The sequence below is a fragment of the Chaetura pelagica genome, unplaced genomic scaffold (genome assembly GCF_000747805.2).
Source record: "Chaetura pelagica isolate M959 unplaced genomic scaffold, ChaPel_1.0 scaffold88, whole genome shotgun sequence".
In the NCBI taxonomy this organism is placed as follows: Eukaryota; Metazoa; Chordata; class Aves; order Apodiformes; family Apodidae; genus Chaetura; species Chaetura pelagica.
In genome coordinates this window covers 88,549-106,676 of record NW_009954313.1, presented here as the reverse complement: position 1 = coordinate 106,676, position 18,128 = coordinate 88,549, and the positions used below count along the sequence as shown (strand labels likewise).

General features: G+C 39.4%; 1 protein-coding gene across 1 annotated transcript in view; it reads left to right on the top strand.

Annotated features, from left to right (window-relative positions):
- EGF (epidermal growth factor) overlaps nt 1–18,128 on the top strand; it is a 57,982-nt gene that overhangs the window by 17,115 nt on the left and 22,739 nt on the right. Inside the window, exons 7-15 of the mRNA XM_010004084.1 lie at nt 3,796–3,921; nt 4,891–5,013; nt 6,395–6,517; nt 7,358–7,483; nt 8,419–8,555; nt 10,507–10,655; nt 12,396–12,500; nt 14,239–14,462; nt 17,784–17,951. Coding sequence (XP_010002386.1) covers nt 3,796–3,921; nt 4,891–5,013; nt 6,395–6,517; nt 7,358–7,483; nt 8,419–8,555; nt 10,507–10,655; nt 12,396–12,500; nt 14,239–14,462; nt 17,784–17,951 — 1,281 coding nt within the window. The remainder of the gene's footprint in view (nt 1–3,795; nt 3,922–4,890; nt 5,014–6,394; nt 6,518–7,357; nt 7,484–8,418; nt 8,556–10,506; nt 10,656–12,395; nt 12,501–14,238; nt 14,463–17,783; nt 17,952–18,128) is intronic.

The following is an 18,128-nucleotide window of genomic DNA, read 5'->3' as shown; positions in this document are numbered from 1 at the left end:
TGAGGCAGTAGGGTGTGGGATGTGTCTGGGAGAAATCATGTCTTGTTCTCTGATCTCTAGAGCACAGACATAGAGTATTCTTGCTTTAATGGAATAGCTTTTGTCATGAGTTTTGTTTGGATATGAACAATGGGAGCAAACAGCAGAGAGGCATTTGTGTGTCAAGCAATAGTAGCAGAACTCCAAAGGGAAGATAGCCATGGGTTCCCAGAGGTATAGATGACACAAAGACTTACAGAGAAAGTAGTATTTGTTTGTGTGAACAAAAATGATACTGTAAATATACCTCTCAAACCATTTATAAATATCTACTATGTAATAGGCTTCATCTTTCTTCTTGCTAGCCAACAACTTTATATAGTAACATGCTGTCTCTCCTTCCTGAATCCTGGTCTGAGTGGGAAAATAAAAACCTTAAAGGGAACTTGCCCTTTCAAGTGCTTTATTTGCAGTGCCAAGAGCTGTTGAGATGCAGAAGAGAAAGTGTTCCTGGAAATCAAGCTTATGTTCCCTTGTGTAAAAACAGGGAACCTTCATTCAGAGACAATACCTGTCCTGTGCTTCCTTTGAGGAAAATAGTCATCCTGGCAAATGGAATAATTTTTTTCAACTGGCATGTTTGGTGCTCTCACACGGAGTAACTCGGGAGGAATCTGTTTGTGGTGCAGGCAGTGGTATGTCCATGCATGTCAGGGTGGTTACAGTAAGATTTGAAAGGTCTCATGAGGCCTCCTTGAGTGTCTGTCACCATGTCTGCATATGCATGACGATGGAGAGGAAGAAACAATGACCAGGAAAGGTGGTTCATGATACTGGTCTTCTCAACCTCAGGGACTATCTCTTGTGTCCTCCCCACAGCAGCATGCAGTATAATTTCATTGACTAAGGGCATGTCGCTTTTATTCTTCTTTCAGAAGATTGACTCCACCTTTTCCACCAGAACACACTACTTTCCAGTGTTTCTCTTTCCACCTTCCAGTAAAGAGGGTTTTCCCACCTCTATTAATAAATAAACTACTAGTAGTTTTAGATGCCTCGCAGTATATATCCCAATATTTCCAACAAGTTCAGTAAATTTTTGTTCAACAGTGTGTTGTCAGCAGTAGGACTTTTTTTGAATCCAATACCTTATTGTAAAACTGTTTAGGAAGTGATGGAGTAGACAGAAGCTTAAAAGGCTGAACTTTTGGACTTTGTATGTACATTGCTTGGCTTATCCAGTGAATGAAGTAGGAAGAAAGGAGGACTAATGAGCCTGGAGTAGAAATGAGATTTATAGCTGATCTGACAACAGAGAAACCTGGGGATAAAAGCATACCTAGACTAATTGGATGCTCTGTACAACCTAAGAAAGTGTATGTTGCAATGTAGTGTCAGATGTGAGTTATCAGGCCTTCTTTAAAGCAGACAGCAAATGAGTTATTTCAGATGGGAAGGGAAATGATGAGAAGTGCTCAACTGACATGATTTGATTTTTTACTGGAATTTGGATTATTTACTACATAAATTCCTCAAGTCCCTTCTTCCCTTTCTAAAGACTTTCCTGGATTGGTGAGTGCCAATAAGTACAGTGAACAGCATTAATTCAGCTATGACTTTGCTAAAACCCAACACAACAACTTCAGCTTGGCAGTACCTTGCAGACAGCCTCTAATTTACCTCAGCTTTCTCTGAGAGCTAACCCTAGATTTGATGACCATGTGTGTATTTGTAAATGCTTACTAGAATGTTCTTTCATTAATGGTTCATAAAATATCTTAATTATCTTAAAATTTCAAAGACTGCCTCTGGAATTTTTTTTTAAGTATCTTGTCTGGCAGATTAATAGCATTGGGTACATTTGGGATTTTAAAAAAATTTTTTTTGAGGAATTACATTGTGTTTCTTTCCAGTGTAAGATATAAGCATCAGGCTATTATCTGAGAACACCCATTTTCATATAACAGAATTGGTGGAAGGAGGAAAAAACCCCACCAAAGAGCAAATAGAAATTATGTTTCATAGTGGTTGTTTTTTTCAGAAAAGATTGCCTTATAAACATTGTAATTAATAATTCAGTCACCATTCACTGTAAGTTTTGAAATGTGATTTTTTTTTACACATTGATTTGGCAATATCGAGTTCTAGTAATTATTCCATAAAAAAATAATATTCTGTTGCTATTGCCAAATGGCAAAATTACTGCTTCTGTTATTTCTCCTGTAATTTCTGGATGTCTTAGGTCTCATCAGACCAATAATGGTACAAGCAAGGGGGCAAAAATACAGCACTAAGGATAAGAATAAGATGCAGCCTTCAATGTGCTCTTTTTTCTCTTTTACACTGTTTTGAGATTGCATGTAGTTACACATTTGTAATCCTAACAATTCTGTATTTGAAGATGAATAACATACATAATATCCACCTAGTCATTCACTCATAATTTTTCATTTAATGATGCAACATTTGTTAGAAAAGAATTAATCAGTTTGATGCAAGTAAGTGCAATATTGATGATTTCAGCCAAGCTGAAGTGTCTGTCTGGAAAATTATTTCAGTTGTCTATAGATGTGATCTGTCATTCCACTAAATGGCCAGCATTTTCTCTGTTGTGGCTAGCAGAAGACTAAATGTCAACCTTAAATATTATGCTATTTCTCATCCCTTTGAATGTAGAGTATGAATTTGAAATAGCAAAAAAAAAAATTGTTCATGTGCAAATTTCTTCTCTGCCTGAAGGACTCCATGGTTTGTTTTATGGTACAGAGACAGCAGGGGGCAAAGACAGTGTTGTATGGGGATGGCTGCATACCCACATTCAGTAGCAGCAGTTCAGCTATTCCTAGCTTAGAAAAGGGGCAAGCAACCCTAGAAGAAGATCAGGAAGATTAAAACAAAAATAATACTTTGGGAGACAAAAATAAGACCATGAGCATTGCATATCTGTGAAAGCACCAGCTCTAAAAGATACCTGAGCCCAGACACAAGGGTCTGCAAATCATTTTCATGAAGAAGTTACCTGAATACCTGTTTGCCATTTTCTCTGAAGCAGGAGAAACAGGATGGTTTCTGGAGAACTATTGGGTACACTTTTCTGCTTCTTTTGAAGAAACTTGGAGCATGTCTTGTTGGGCATCAGAACATTCCAAGTTTTAAATCTGAGTTGAAGATTCATAACACATTTACCAGGACCCACATAAAGGTTCTTTAGTCTGTGATAAAACTTTTTGGCCAAATGAAACATATGGTCATTATGATGTGTTCAGCTATTTTTTTTTTTGTTAAATGATGTCTGACTTCAGCACTGCTTTGTGTTATTAATTTCCAGCCTTCATATACTCACTCTCTTTTAATCTCTTTTCTCTCTCTGCATGTGTGGTCTCCCTCTGTCACTCTCTTCTTCCTGAGTGTTTTGTAGAGCCTGGCAATGTATAACACCATGCAGGACTGTTAGCATATGAAGCCTGCTACACAGAGTTTTCCCTTTCATGGTCACTATACATATGCACCCAAACCATCCCCTACTCCAGGAAATCTCTAGATCTGCTTGTGCTGACAGGGAGCTAGAAACAGAATAATTCACACAGACCTACTCTTAGTCTTCCAAGTACTTTCATTTTTATAGTGACTTTATAGCCTGGTTTTACCAATAGAAAATAATAGAAGTTATTTTGTATTAATAAGGAGTTGCTTGGATTGAAAAAGTAACTGTTGAGAACTAGACACATCACTGAGCATCTTTGCTCAAAATAGTTTTTCCTTGAAGGTTGATATGGTAAGAATTCCACTACATTTACACTATGTTTGTTCTTCCAGAAAAAGTAGCTTGTGATGTTCACAAGGAAAAGTGCAGAAGAAGAATCTGCAGACCAGACTCAAGGACTCATCAATGTAAATGTTCCAGTGGCTTTATTTTAAGTCGAAATAAGCAGTTTTGTGAAGGTAATACATGAATCCCTCATCAACTTTATTCCATCAGATGAAAAATTCTTCTGTTCTTTTATTTTACTCAGATCTTAAAAATTCCATTTATGGCATTTCAGTTTTGTGTCTTTTTAGGGTCTGAAATAGTTTAAAAGGATATCCATGTAAATGTCTCAAATGTAATTGCAAGAGATTTTGGTCTTAGCCTGAGTAGTTAGAGAAGCTTTCAGATAACTAGACAACCTTCTGGGTGCTTCTTTAATTTTTAAATAAAAATTAAAACAGATATATATCACCAAAGATGAAACATTGAAATATACTGCAACAACACACTTCTGAAGTTCTACTTTCAAAAAAGGCACAAATTCTTACCTTGCTTCTAAATGTTTTAGTCTGGATAGTTTTACTAAAAACCTAACATTACTACTACTAACAATTAACATACCACATTTAGAATCATCGTTTTCATTACATGAATGGTTTTGAAAAGACATAGACACTAAAATTCCTAGCTTACAGGGTTTGCAGGCCTGCCAGAGCAGCAGTCCTTCAGTTCTCAGGAAATTCACCAGGATTGCTTTCTGATTTTCAGCTTCTAGACCACTTCTTTGTTTTGAGAATTTTACTTGAGTGCAGTCAAATTTTTAAAAGGACTTTTTGTCTGAGGAAAGTGTCTAATACAACTTTTTGGATGCACACAAGATCTAACTGGTAATGTAATCTGTATGGGAAGGCATATTTTTGAAAGTCTTCCAGGCACCTAAGCTGAATACACACAGCCTGAGTAGGTTTTGCTAGAAGATTTTTAAAGCATATTTGAATAAGGTCTGCACACTTGCTTTATCATCTATTAGGACCAACACATTTTTGTGAAATGAATATTAAAAAAGAGATTCTTCTTGAAGACTGCTAGTTTGTTTCATTAGTCTAATTCTCTGACACTGGGTGTTGATGTTATTCTGACACAGCAAGTGCTTATTCTGGCAGATATCAATGAATGTGGCTTCTGGAATCATGGCTGCACTTTGGGCTGCGTGAACATCCCTGGATCCTATTACTGCACCTGCCCGAGAGGTTTTGTTTTGCTGCCTGATAGGAAAACATGTCATGGTAAGAAGCAGTAAGACATAAATGCCCCCCAGTATGATATTGGAGAGAGTCCTCATTTAACACTGGAACTGCTGGGAGTTTTGTGTGTTGCATTGCTCACTTCCAATCCCTTATTATGTAAGTAGGATCAGCTTAAACTGAGTGAACCAAATTCAGATGTCATGTTTAAGGAAGTGTAAGTGACGTGTGACCCTCTTCAGGAGCAAGAAAAAAAAAAAAAAAGGTGTCTAGAGAGACAGACCTCTTTGCTCAGATTAGTCTCTGTGGCACAATCCAGGTGGATAAGCAGTTTTATCTTTTTATATGTGGTCTCTGAATTTGGCTCACTCTGCCTGACCTGCATAAAAATTTGTATAGTCTCTGAATGAGCAGCTTACAGCAACATCTTTTTGCTTCAGATCAGAGTTGATAGCATTCCTACTGTGGACGAAATTAATTAAATTAAATGCATGGGTGTCTGTTTACAATGAATAAGACACACGGAAGCAATCTTAAAGTTGTTTTCTCTGGAGGACTGCTGTACTTGTGGGTGTTTTGGGTTTTTGTTTGTTTGTTTGTTTTCTTTTGTCAATTACATTGTGTATAAGAAATCTGCCTGAGAGAACTTTTTTATGTAATGTAGGTACCTAAACCAGGAAGCTCTGTGAAACTGAATAAATGTGACTAAACTAAATGCTGAGAATACAGAGAAGTGGAGGGAAAACCCAAAGATCTGTCTATCATAAGCTTCAAGGACCATATTTTAGTCACAGTAAGAGTCAGAAATTAAGGTTTTTGTTCTCTCTTTATGCAGTATTGCCTATACTCAGCATACAAATTAAATAAGCCTTTCTAAAGTAAATCTGGAACACAAAATGAGAAATACATCCTAGTTTTGAGGTGTTGAGATATTCTCAGTCACTTTTCTATTTCATAATGAAGTAAAACATAGGCATAAGCAAAGGGTCCTTCTACCTTTTTTCTCTGGAAATAAAACATTAGCATATTCTCCAAGTAGAAGTGCCAGTGCACTCCAATGAGTTGGATCATGGCAGGATCAGGACCTGGGATATATTAAATATCCCTATGGGACAGTAACAGAGTCTAGCAGGCTCTAGCAGTCAATCTTAGTCCTCCAAGAACCACTTCTCCCTCTCTATTAGGAAGGAATCTGGGCTTTCTCCTTTAACTATAATTAAGAGAAAAAATCAAAACAAACCAAATCAAATCCCAGGAAGACCACAGAAGTGTTGCATTCTCAACATCACACTTTCCTTTTTATTTTTATTTTTTCTTTCTTTTTCTTTTTCTAATTAAGAAATCGTTAAAATCTCTTTTAAGGAGTTTAGTAAAAAAATGTTTTCATCATTTGAGATTTTTTTTTTTCTTTCTATTACTGTAGAGCTAATTTCCTGCACAAGTAATGACACCCAATGTAGCCATGGTTGCCTTCAAACATCTAAAGGGCCTGTTTGCTTTTGTCCTGAAGGATCTGTACTCAAAGCAGATGGCAAGGCATGCACGGGTAAGTAATATTTTTTTCTAGCTGTAGTGGCAGCCAAACTTTCTTTATTCTTGAGAGCCAGAAATGAACTGTGGCATTTTACAGTTGTTTCGCACAGCTCTAAATGATGGTATATGATAGGAAGTAATAGAGTATCAGGTGTTCTAGTGCTTCATTTTTAATAGATGCTTTTTAGCAGCAACATCCAGTTTTTTCATGCCAAATTCTTCTGTTATCAGCATGGATCAAGGCATCTCCATGTTTGTTGCACATAGATTATTAGGTCAGTGCTGCTGTTTTCCTGGGGACACTCCATGGAGTAAGTGCACATCTGCATTATGGATATAAGCATTTTACAACCCTGAGAAGACAGAATACCTTCATTTTGTATGAAATCCTGATTTATTGTATTAGAAAGTCAGTGTTCATCAATTCACCATCCTACCCTAATTAACTTCTGGAAGGAGAATGGCATTAATCTTCTGCTTCTTTGCATGGAGAGCAAAGTCTGGTAATATTTGTTATTCTGTTGTAGATGGGATGGGATCTGCATGGGAGAAGGAGTTCTGTGAAATAATGAACACCTGGAAGCGCTTTTCATATATCCTGTCTTCCATCTACCCTATCTTGTTATGTGAATTTCCAGGAAAAGCTCTGGAAGAAGTTACTACTAATTTGTTTTCACTTCACTAGACTTCTGCTCTCAGCAGGAGGCCTTTCAATAAATCTATGAGTCACTGAGAAGCTTTGCACTGTGGAAATCCTAAGCAGAGTGAATAATTTTCTTGACTCTGACTTTATTGTGTTGTGGTTTTTTTTCTTAGGATGGCAAAGTTAAATTTTTCAAATGCTCTGTTTAAGGTTGTACATCTCCTGATAATGGTGGCTGTAGTCAGATATGTTCATCTTTAAGCCCATCCTCCTGGGAGTGTGCTTGTTTTCCTGGATATAAGCTTCAGAGAGACAGAAAGCACTGCACAGCTATAGGTTGGTATCTTGGTGTGCCTACATATTTCTGCCAATGAAAGCAACAACATTTTAGTGTCCTTTAAAGTGGATTGCATCATTTGGATAAATTTCTGCACTGGTTTTCTGTTACTTTGTGAAGCTTGGAAAGTATTAGTATGTGGTTCAGTTTCCCTCAAAGAAGGTTCAGTCCATTATACAACTGCATTTCACTCTGAGCTCCTGTAATGTGCAGGTCTATCTGCAGTGTTCAGATTTTTGCACCTTCATCTAGATGTGGGTGTAGTTTCCATTTAGTGTTAAAGAATTGGGGTTGAGTTGTCCACATTTGCAGAGCAGGGCAATAAACTGTCTGTTGAGGACATTTTCTACCAGAATATTTTCTCTCCACTGGCCCCAGGAAGCCTAGGTATTTGATGTGATGTTCAGATTCCAGACCCTTCTCCTTCTTCTGAGAAAAGGGCAGGCCCTGGTGAGCAGCAAGGTATAAGTAATTACATGAAAGATGAGAAAAGAGAAGCTTGTGATTTGTTTAAGGAATAAGGGAAAAGCTTTATTTTTTGGAGGACAGCATTTTTCTTCCTTTTACTGTGAAATGCTTCTCATATGCAAAAGCCAAATGTTCTGTCATTTGTGGTGATGCTGGGAAATGCAGAGGGAGAGTGTCTAGAGGCTCAGTCACTCTGTGAAACGCAGTGGGATTAGTTACTGCCTTTATCACAAATTTTGAGGCTAATCTTGGTCAAGGCACTGATACTGAAAACCTATATTCATGTTTATCTTTGATTTCTGAGGCAAGTGGAATGTATGACAAGAGACTTTGTTTCTTTGTGCTTCTGTTCCTTATGTTGTCCTCTACTGTTAACTACTTACAAAGTTAGCTAGGTAGTGGTGCAGGCTAGAGGTTGCTTTGAACCTAGTGGAATTAGCATATGTGCAATTTTTTTTATTAACAGGACCTAAGCCATTTTTGCTATTTGCAAATGGCCAAGATATCCGACAGATCAGTTTTGATGGAACAGATTATGCCAGTTTACTTGACTGGCAGATGGGAGTAGTCTTAGCACTGGACTCTGACCCGGTGGAAAATAAGGTAAGGCATTAAAAATGAGAGGATTTTGAAGCGTTGCAAGGACAAATGGATTGGGCTTTCATGTGCCTTAGCCTTTCTGCTGTCAGTGATCCAGGTTACACATTGTGCTGCTCATTGCTCTGTTGCCTGTCCAGGAGCACAACTGGTACAGGTTGCCAAACACTAGTTGAAGAGTTTCATCCTGTACTTGCCAATTGAATGTGCTTTGTACATTGGCATGGCTAATTCACAGAGAATTTGGATTTCTAAAGTCACTTCAGGTATGATCTCAATTTCAGAGAACTTTTGTGTGACCTATAGTTTTCTTCCTTAAGATTTCAGTACTGTTTTCTGGGAATATATTGTGGGCGTTTTTTGTTTGTGCTTTGTTGGGATTTTTCCCCCCCCACTGGGTAGCTGTAAAAGCAACAGTATATTTTTCTTTCTGTACAGATACATCCCACCACCCCTACAAATTTGTGGGAATATTCTTAACAAGAATTGCTTCCTAAGTCCTGGCAATATGGAACCAAAATGCTGAACACTGGCTGAGCTTGTTGCTTTCACAAAATATTTCCTCATATTACAAGATATTGCTGTTGGAAATGGGAGTCTTCTTTGCATAAAGAGCTGCTTGTGTGGCTGCATTTCAGTGCCCTACTCCTTGCCTGCAAAGTTGGAAAAAAGAGTTCAGCTTTGCTAAACCTTCTGTGGCAGAGTTATTTTTTCCCATGGTGAGACTTATTTACACTGCAGAAGTGTTACAAAAAGATACTGAGTGGTACAGTGGAAGCTGATGGGGCACTCAGTTAAGTTGTTGGAAACATCTCAAGGCCTGGATGGACACAGATAAACAAATGCAAATGTTATCAGATCTGGGTTACGGGAGGATGGTTTCAGGTGCTGCTGGAACATGGCCACTTGCTCCTGAAATAGGGCCCTGCTGGGCCACTAGCAGTTATGTGCTGTGTCAAATGTAAATCAGCTGCTGTGGGGGCACTGGGTACACACCCTTGTTCCTCTTCTGCAGGGAGCTCTGCCTGACAGACCAGCAGGGAGGATGTGGAGGGGAGGAGAAGAGCAGTGGTCGGGCTGCAGCATTCTGGTGCTGGTGGCACACAATGAGGTGCAAGGCAAATTAGCCCAGGATTGCTCCATGCTGCCATGGAAATTGAATTAGCTGGTTTAATGCTAGAAGCCTCCTGGCTGCTTTCCTTGGCCTCATGGCTAGCATCAAACCAAAGTTTTCTGTTTTGTTAATACCATTTGCAAAGGAAACCTCAGCATGGCTTTGTATATAGCTCTGCCATACAGTGTTTGGCTCCCTCTGGATATCAAATATGAAACAAAACATTTCCTCATCCTTGGAACACACAAACCTAGTTTTCCCACCAGCAGAGAACTTCTATTTTGACCCAAAACTGAGAAGCCTTTTCTGGAAATTTTAGAGCCTTACAGAATAGAGTCCTGGTAAACAAAATTAAGATACATACAGGCTGAAAGAGGGAAAAATAGAGGCAAATTCTGTAACTCCTTTTCCCTTCCCAGCTACTTGACACACACATACACTACTACTCTTTTCCCCTCACTCCCCCCACTCCTTTTTAAAGTGAGCAGCCAGTGCAAGGGTAAAATTGCACCTTCTTGTCTTCTACTCTACTTCCTCAGCTGTGTTTCATGCGAGGTACCTGCTTGCTGAAATAAAACCGCAGGATATTCAGAGGGCTATATATAGGGCAACCAGGATTTACAGCTAAGCACAAGCTGCCTGTAGAAGTCATCCTGGTTGAAGGATAAGTGCCTTTTTTATTTGATCAGGGATCACAGGTTACCTGTGCAGCTTTTTGTGAACAAGCAGTTCAGAGAACTTTCAAGATGAAAAAGTTCTTTGAGAAGTGGAACTATAGACGAGGGAAATAGAGAAGAAAATGAGATGGGAACTAATAACAACTCATCTGTTATTTCTTTACAGATCTACTTTGCTCACACCGCCTTAAAATGGATAGAACGAGCTAATCTGGATGGCTCAAATCGTGAAAAAGTTATTAATGAAGCTATAGATATACCTGAAGGCCTTGCTGTGGACTGGATTAATCGCAGATTGTATTGGACAGACAGAGGGTACGTGCTCCCCACAGTGCATTTATGTTGAAGCATGTCATAAAATATTTGGAATAAATGACTGGCGATACAGAAATAGCTGAGATATCACTCTAAATTCAGCAAGGCTTCACATTCTGATTGGGTAGCTGTAATCTCAAGTATATACAGTTGGGAGGTTCTTGAAAACTGAAATGCTGGAAGTTCACTTTGAGTCTGCTTTTGTATTTTTGTCTTTGTCCTTCCAAGAAGCAAAGGTTTGGACTTAGTTGCAAGGAATCTCAAGCATGTACTGCATGTATATTCATATACACAGGTGGACCCAGGCACGTATATGTATACATGCGTATTTATATACATATACTGCATGTGTGTATATATTGGTATATCTTTATATCTTTATGCCTATATATACACACATATATAAATAATTAGTATTACTGCATCAAATATATCTTGGGTAGGAGTCAGCATTGTTGACAGCTAGAATCATGCCCCTTTAAGCTAAAGGAGAGTCTTTCTCAATTAGCTCTGATAAGAGAAGAATGACCACTGGCAGACAATATAACTTCACTTCTCAGCTGATATCTATGCAAGCTGAAAGAAACAAACCTGACCTTTGGTGAAAAGGCAGTGTCAGATCAAAACACATAGTGAAGACTCCTTGAAAAGTGGTCATGATGTTTCAGTATGACCCATAATATATGCCATAGAATCATAGAACTATTCATGTTGGAAAAGACCCTTGGGATCACTGAGTCCAACCATCATCCTTACTCTACAAAGTTCTCCCCTAAACCAACGCCACATTCAAATGACCCTTAAACACATCCAGAGTCAATAAAAAGTCAATAAAAAGTGGTTTGAATGTCCAGATCACCCACCTTCTCCCTTTTAAATACACTCTTAGCCCACTTCCTTGCTATGAGGTATGATCTTGTCTACATGATTGTGCTCCAGTGGTTCTTGTGAAATGGGGAATTGTGGCACTTGTCTTCATAAGACAAGAGCTAAAGGTGAAGCTGTGAATTGGTATCTGCCCCTTCCTTTGCACTCGCTGCATTTACCTGTATGTATACCACATTTCCATGAATATATTTTCCCTTACATCTTTGTGTAGACTTTCTTTGCAGGTTCAGATAATCCTGCTTTCAGGTAGAGGCTGATACTTGTTTGACAAGGTGAAGTTTGTAGCAATAGGTACAATTCTCTGAAAAAAATTGGATTGGGAGACTAAGAATGTAGATTCTTTACTTGAATCTGCCATAGATTTTATGAGTGATCATAAAGACCTTAGTTTCATTTTTGCCTGAAAATAGATATAGTATGCAGAATGCTTGGTGATTTCTGCATGAAAAATGCTGTGCAAATGTACAATTTAAAAAAATTCTTTATGTGTTTGATAATGCCATTCAGTTAGGTGATTGTTTTCCTTCTGACTCCCTTCAAAGCTAAATTTTATCTATCAGCAATCATACTTCTAACTCATTATTTGCCCAAAAAAGGAGAACTTCATATCTCCTGCAGAGCAGCAGGTATTTAATCATCATGCTCTGCACCAGATAATGAGGTTGTAACATGAATTATTTATTGATAAAACAACTAGACATCCCACATCAGCAGGATTATTTCCTGTCATTGTGAAGTAATTTATTAGAGTTTTGTGCTAAACTAAAGTAATGCAAAAACTTAGAATGTTCTGCCTGAGAAGGTAATTAAAAAGATATCAGGGAGGACCTAACACTGCCATGTGTGTTGCAGGAAGGCACGGATTGAAAGGAGCAATCTGAATGGAATGCAAAGAAAAATGATCATCTGGGAGGATATCTCCCAGCCCCGAGGGATTGCCATTCACCCATTTGCTAAGTAAGGAGTGATAAATGTGGTTAATTGTCTAATATTTGGGGAGGCTTTTAAGAAATGAGCATGTCAACCTTGCCCTATTGGTAGTCAAAAAGTGCATTAGTCTCAGGGTAGTCATTGCTTTGCAGAGTTGTGTGAACTGCAATGTTTCATTGCTGAGTTTCTTTTGTGAGTTGGGATGTGTTAATTTCTTATATAGATTAAAAAAAAGAAATGCCAGAAACATTACAGATGTTGTTATGCAGTTCAAGGTAAAGAGAAACACAAGTTGTAAGCATCATGCTACGAACTTTGATGGTTCCATATCTACCAGGGTGAAGAAGGCTATCACTTTTAACCAATGATGCTTTCAATGGATTTTTTTTGCCATGTTTCAGTTTCTGAGGAAACAAAACCGAATCTACGGTTGTGGAGATTCAATGATATGACTGCACCTTGTGTCTTCTTACCTAGCGCTGTGATGACTGCAGGAGTTTAGGATGTTTAACCTCTAGATGAAATTCTGGCCATTTTATTCAATGGCAAAGCCCCTTGGATTTCAGCCAATATGCCTGTAGTATGATGATTGTAAATCTGTTGTGTTTTGTTTTGTGTTGTGTTTGGTTTTGGTTTTTTTTGGGGTGTGTTTTTTGTTTTTGTTTTGGGTTTTTTTTTTGTGGTGCTCATATCCTGCCGTAGCAAAGTACTGATGAATGAAGGAATGAAGCTCAGTTGAGGAGAATATTTTGTTAGCTTCACTCTTCTTTCAGGTATTTCAGTAGAAATTAGATGCAATAGGGACATTTTGCAGGAAAACTTCTAAGAACAAATAGGTTCAGGGAGCTTGTTTATTAGAACTACTGGTAGAAGCAGAGGCTACAAGGGGAAAGAGAGGAGGAAACATCACTGAAACCTTCCTTATTAGAAAACTAATGGTGAAAGGAGGAACAAACATGATAGCAATGTCTGTAATTGTAAAGTCAGTATTAAAGAGGGATCTGAGAGAGAATTAAGGCTTTTGAAAATGCTAATCCCTGCATTGGCTACATCAAAACTGCTCAGGTAAATAAAGCTAAGTGAATCTGTGTCTTATTTCAATAAACCTGGGAGTGACAACTGATGCCTGGGAAGACTGAAGTTCAGACTTCAGAAGTAATTTGTGTGTTTGGCTCTCCCCATTTCGAGCTGTTATCTAGCACTGTTCATTGAAAAACAGTTAGGACTCAGTGAGTAACACTCAGGACTCTAGAGGAAGACCCTAAGGATAATTATTTTGTGAAAAGAAAAGAGGTTGGGCCTAATACTGGTTTATATTTAAAGATCAAAATAACCCATGGACTCTTGCTTGTTTTCCATGGGTGGTGAGTGACTTTAGTTGCATTTATGCATAGTTACACCCTTGTTAAGACAAGGGGCTGGCTAATGCATTGCCCCTGTTTTGTGGGTTTGCTGAACTGCTATAATCAGTTGTGTGGAGAAGGCAAAAAGCAGACACGAAGATCTGGCAGTAAGCGTGGGTGGGAGTTATTTTTCAAAGGTTTTGTGCCAATGGACAGAGTGGGGATCCTGCATAAATCCCAGTGTAATCACCTGGAGTCTTATGGCAAGCGTGTAAAGAGCAGCAGCTAATATGTATGGAGTTTTTCTCCTCTGCCCCTGGCCTGTCTTGCTCTGACCTGATCTTTCTGCTTTGAAAGAGCTCCGTGGAGAGGTGGACAAACATTTGCTTACTGACTTCCCGTATGCATTTTGTTTTCTAAAGGAGATTATTCTGGACAGACATGGGGGTCAATCCCCGGATTGACAGCTCTTCATTGGAAGGCATCGATCGGCAGGTTATAGCCAGCACTGGTCTGGTGTGGCCCAGTGGAATAGCTCTCGACTACTTAGCTGACAAGGTGTACTGGTGTGATGCTAAGCAGTCTCTGGTTGAGAGTGCAAACCTGGATGGTTCTGGTCGTCGAATTCTTGCACAGAATGATGTAGGTGAGGCTTTGGGGTTGATATTTACCTATTGCTGCTTGTCAGTGTGCGTGTGTATCTGCATATGTGCATATGAATTACCTGCCAGGGGCTGTGCTGTGTATCCCATGCAACTCTGTGCTGAGGTTAATGGCATCACTTAATTTTTCATTCTGTCACCCAGATGATTTTTATTTATTAATTTTGGCAAAAGAACACCTTTCTAACACTCTCTGCCTTTACTAATATCGCCCACTTACAGAACTCGGCCTTCACAGAAAAATAATTAGAAGGAAAAAGTTTAAAATGTGGTTTGCTCATTCCTTGCATGGTTGCTTAGTGTTATTCAACTTTTGCCATGTTTATTACACTACTGAGTTATATCAGTGTAAGCTGGGAGAAACTTAACCTTGGCCATTAAGTTTCTGGAGCAAAGAACTTGCATCTGCACAGTGTTCAATGCTACGATAATTCTAAATACACAGTAGACACTAAATAGAAAAGTGTTTTATGCAATGTGCTGTAGTTGTTATGTCTGGGATTTCTATTTGACATGTAGCTGTGTTGTTCTGGAGCAAAATAACAGAAGTATTAGCAATTAGGAACTGATTTTGTACCACAACTGCCATAGCTGAAGACTTTATGGTTACTCTGTTAAGCAGCTGAGATTCTAGTCTGTGCTCTGGGAAGGCTTGTGTTCATCTCCTAAAACAGATGCCCACCCACTTGTTTGAAGGTAAGAAGAGCAAGCTCTTGGAGGGAGCAGCTTTCTTCAGCCCATAAGACATTCAAAGCCCTAAGCAGAGTGACTTCCCAGTCACTCCCTCTCTTTTCCTCTGCTTTACATATTCTGCTGTACAATCTGCCTTGCAACTGATCTGCAAAGGAGGACCTTGAAGCCTGTTGAAAGTTTCCAAAGAAATGAGACAGTGTCTAACGGGGAGAAAATAGAGAAGGAGAACAGGTATGGGTAAGGAGGGAGACCTGGATAAGTGATACAGCTGGTTGGAGGTGGGAGAAAAGGTCAGCAACATCTGTAAGGGAAGAAGTGAAAGAGCTTAAGTACATCCCTGTAGGGGTACGAATTTAGAGAGGCAGAGAGACTTGTATCCTGTTTTGCTGATGCTGTTAGTGAGGCTAGAATTCAGCTTCTCTTCTTGGACAGCTATACATCTGACAACAGGAAGGTGGCATCTCTTCATAGGCCTGCTGCTGTACCATGAATTTTTATTACAGCAGCTCCCTCTAGTGCCCCTGCACTGAGAATTCATCCAGTTTATCCGCATGCAAAACAGGTGCTATTATTTCTGCTCTTAGGCTAACCCTGTTTTCAGCTCTAAGTGAACCAGCCTGTAAGACCCATGCACAGCAGTGAACACCACAACCCTTCCTGTGATTTGTGCAAGGTTTTGGGTTTGCACTACTGTGAAAAGGGCTCAAGTGACTATTCATTCTTCTGCTCCTGCTGTCTCCATTGGTGACACTACACTATTTTTAATCCTTAATGTATTTATAAACTAAGAGGTTAAGGAATTGCTGGTCCAAGCAGGGTGGTTTGTTGATAGTGTAAGCTACAGGTCCTAAACTTGTGAGTAAATGTTTGAAGGGGGATGGTATCTAGATCCTGGGCTAGTTGCTCAAATTTAAGGGAAAGAAAACCTAAGAACCACTCCCAGTGATTAAGCATGGTTCCACAGGGGTAATGATGTGCTAACAATAAGCTCTTTAATTTAACACTTAAGAACACTCAAGCAGTGTCTTAGAATTTTTCTTACATAGGAGTGGATATTTTTAGTTTAATTGTGATATGTTTTTAAGACATACCAACACATACATGTACTCTTTCTCCAAGGTTCTAATCTATCTGCTGTTTTGTTTGCATGTTTGCTTGGCTTTATGGTTCTTTTGTAGTTTTTTAGTTTTTAAGGTAATACTTTTTGGGATTTTAGTTTCATTACTGAAATTAAACATATCCTAGTTGAAGTTTACATCAAAAAAACCTTCACAGATCATAAAATCATGTGCCTACAAAATACTCCTTTCAGAAGGGCTCAGACTGCGGTGGTACAAAGTGAGGTGCATTCTCAGGCTGTGAGTAAGGACCAGGACAAAGCAAACCTGCTTCAGCCAGGAAGCACCCATTCTGAAACCAGGTGGGCATCCATGGAAGAACAGTATGTGTTCTCACCCTCCATTGCAAAAAAAATTGCCCAAAGGCTATCTTAAATGCAGGCAATTTCTAAATGTATAGGAAGAGTGCATAGTCCCATATGGACTAATGTCAATTTTCTGTTATGATGGAGACATTAAAAAGAGTAAGAATAATTTTGTTAAGATCTTTATAATTACGTCTGCCCCTATGTATGCAAATGTCCTTTGGATTCTGAATTGCTGAGCTTTTCTCTGGAAGACAGACTAGGGATCTGAATTTTCTTAGTGCAGATAAAGTTGTGCTACCAGGGAAAAACTGCTGTACTCTGAACTTGGGGTGGAATATTTCTCATCTACTGTTAGCCATGTCAGTGTTATATACCTGGTCGAAGCTGGTGTCTAGGTTCCTGTTGTAATCAGTGAAAAGAGAGCAAGATACCTGGGTGATCTATGGCGTCCTGTGCTCTGTGTGAGCTGTTTCTGTTAGTTAGCTGATTAACAGGTAATGACTAACTAGTCAAGACTACTGCTGCTAGTTGGCTGAAGTGAGGCAAATTAATTCCTTTCTTGAATTTTGCACTGTGATGAACAGGCTTGTGAAAGTCTGTGCATGTTTATGTCTGTGTGGACCACTGTATTGCACTTGTGAGTACTTCTGGCACTTGAAGAGACCACACACTGTCTCTGACTACCATGTGTCAGTGGCTATGGTGTCTGTAGCTCCCAGCCCTGTGTTGGTACACTTACGCAGGATGGCACATGCCATGAGCTCCTCCCTGCTATTGAAGACTGCAAAAGGAACTGTGTACATCAGCAGCTCCATACCGGGCCACTTCCTGGCAGAGGAGGGAGGCACTCTGCTTCTGAAAAGCTGGTCCCAGTGCTGCTTACAGAAATCATGATGTCTGAGAAGCTTCTTGTGAACTTGATCTGATTGGAAGTCACCAGCAGTATAGAGACCGTACTGAGCCCAGCAAGTGTCATAGCCTCCTCTGCTGAAAGCATAGGTAACATATGCCTGTGGTCCATCATGCATGGATACTTATCCCTCCCCATGAGGCATCAAAGCAGAGAAGTGGTGATGACTATGCCACTGTGTTAGAAGTAGACCTGTATGCAGATACCACTTTTGTTTACATGGTTTCTTTTGTATGTTCTACGAATGTGAGAATAAGAACTGTAATTTCTTTGCAGGCCACCCTTTTGGTGTAGCGGTGTTTGAGGATCACCTTTGGTTTTCTGACTGGGCCAGGCCATCACTAATGAGGCTGGACAAGAAGACCGGCCAAAACAGGGTACGTCTTCGAGGCAGCATGCTGAGACCCTCATCAATGGTTGTAGTTCATCCTTTGGCGAAACCAGGTATACTGCAAAAATTAGCAGTCATTCCCTTCCAGCCTCCTCTTGTCCCCTGAGATGGGTAGAATAGATATCCTTGGGGAGAGGATTATCTTCTCAGAAACAAGCTCTTTAAAAGGCCTTGCACAGTCAGACTGGCATTTATTGAAAGACTGATCTAGGCACGTGTCCCAGGAATGC